Raw genomic sequence first — 575 nt, 5'->3', positions numbered from 1 at the left:
GGTGACGGTGACAGCGGTGATGGTGACACTCCCAGGAACAGTGACAATCCCGGTGACAGTGACAGCAGTGATGGTGACAAACTCAGCAATGTGACAAACCCAGTGATGGTGACAGTGACAATCCCAGTGATGGTGACAAACCCAGCAGCGGTGACAATCCCAGCGACAGTGACAGCCCCAGTGACGGTGACAGCGGTGACAGTGACAGTGCTGGTGTCACTGATAATCCGGGTGTCAGTGACAGCGGTGATGGTGACAATCCCGGTGTCGGTGACAGCGGTGATGGTGACAGTGCTGGTGTCACTGATAATCCAGGTGTCGGTGACAGCAGTGATGGTGACAATCCCGGTGTCAATAACAATCCCAGGGCAGTGGTGACAGTGACAGCGGTGATGGTGACAGTCCCGGTGTCGGTGACAATCCCGGTGTCGGTGACAGCAATGACGGTGACAGCCCCGGTGACGGTGACAGCGACAAGCCTGGAAACGGTGACAATCCCAGAGACGGTGACAGCGGTGACAGCAACAATCCCAGGAACGGTGACGGTGACAGCGGTGACGGTGACAATCCCGGTG

General features: G+C 57.2%; 1 protein-coding gene across 1 annotated transcript in view; it reads right to left on the bottom strand.

Moving 5' to 3' along the window:
* Positions 1-479, bottom strand: part of LOC110390450 — a gene marked incomplete at its 5' end in the record, with an annotated part of 13,686 nt that extends 13,207 nt beyond the window's left edge. Inside the window, 2 exons of the mRNA XM_021381773.1 lie at positions 100-303; positions 360-479. Coding sequence (XP_021237448.1) covers positions 100-303; positions 360-479 — 324 coding nt within the window. The remainder of the gene's footprint in view (positions 1-99; positions 304-359) is intronic.
* Between the last annotated feature and the right edge of the window lie 96 nt (positions 480-575).

The sequence above is a fragment of the Numida meleagris genome, unplaced genomic scaffold (genome assembly GCF_002078875.1).
Source record: "Numida meleagris isolate 19003 breed g44 Domestic line unplaced genomic scaffold, NumMel1.0 unplaced_Scaffold1104, whole genome shotgun sequence".
Classification (NCBI taxonomy): Eukaryota; Metazoa; Chordata; class Aves; order Galliformes; family Numididae; genus Numida; species Numida meleagris.
Note: the sequence above shows the minus strand (reverse complement) of the source record. Positions and strands in the feature narration are given on the sequence as shown.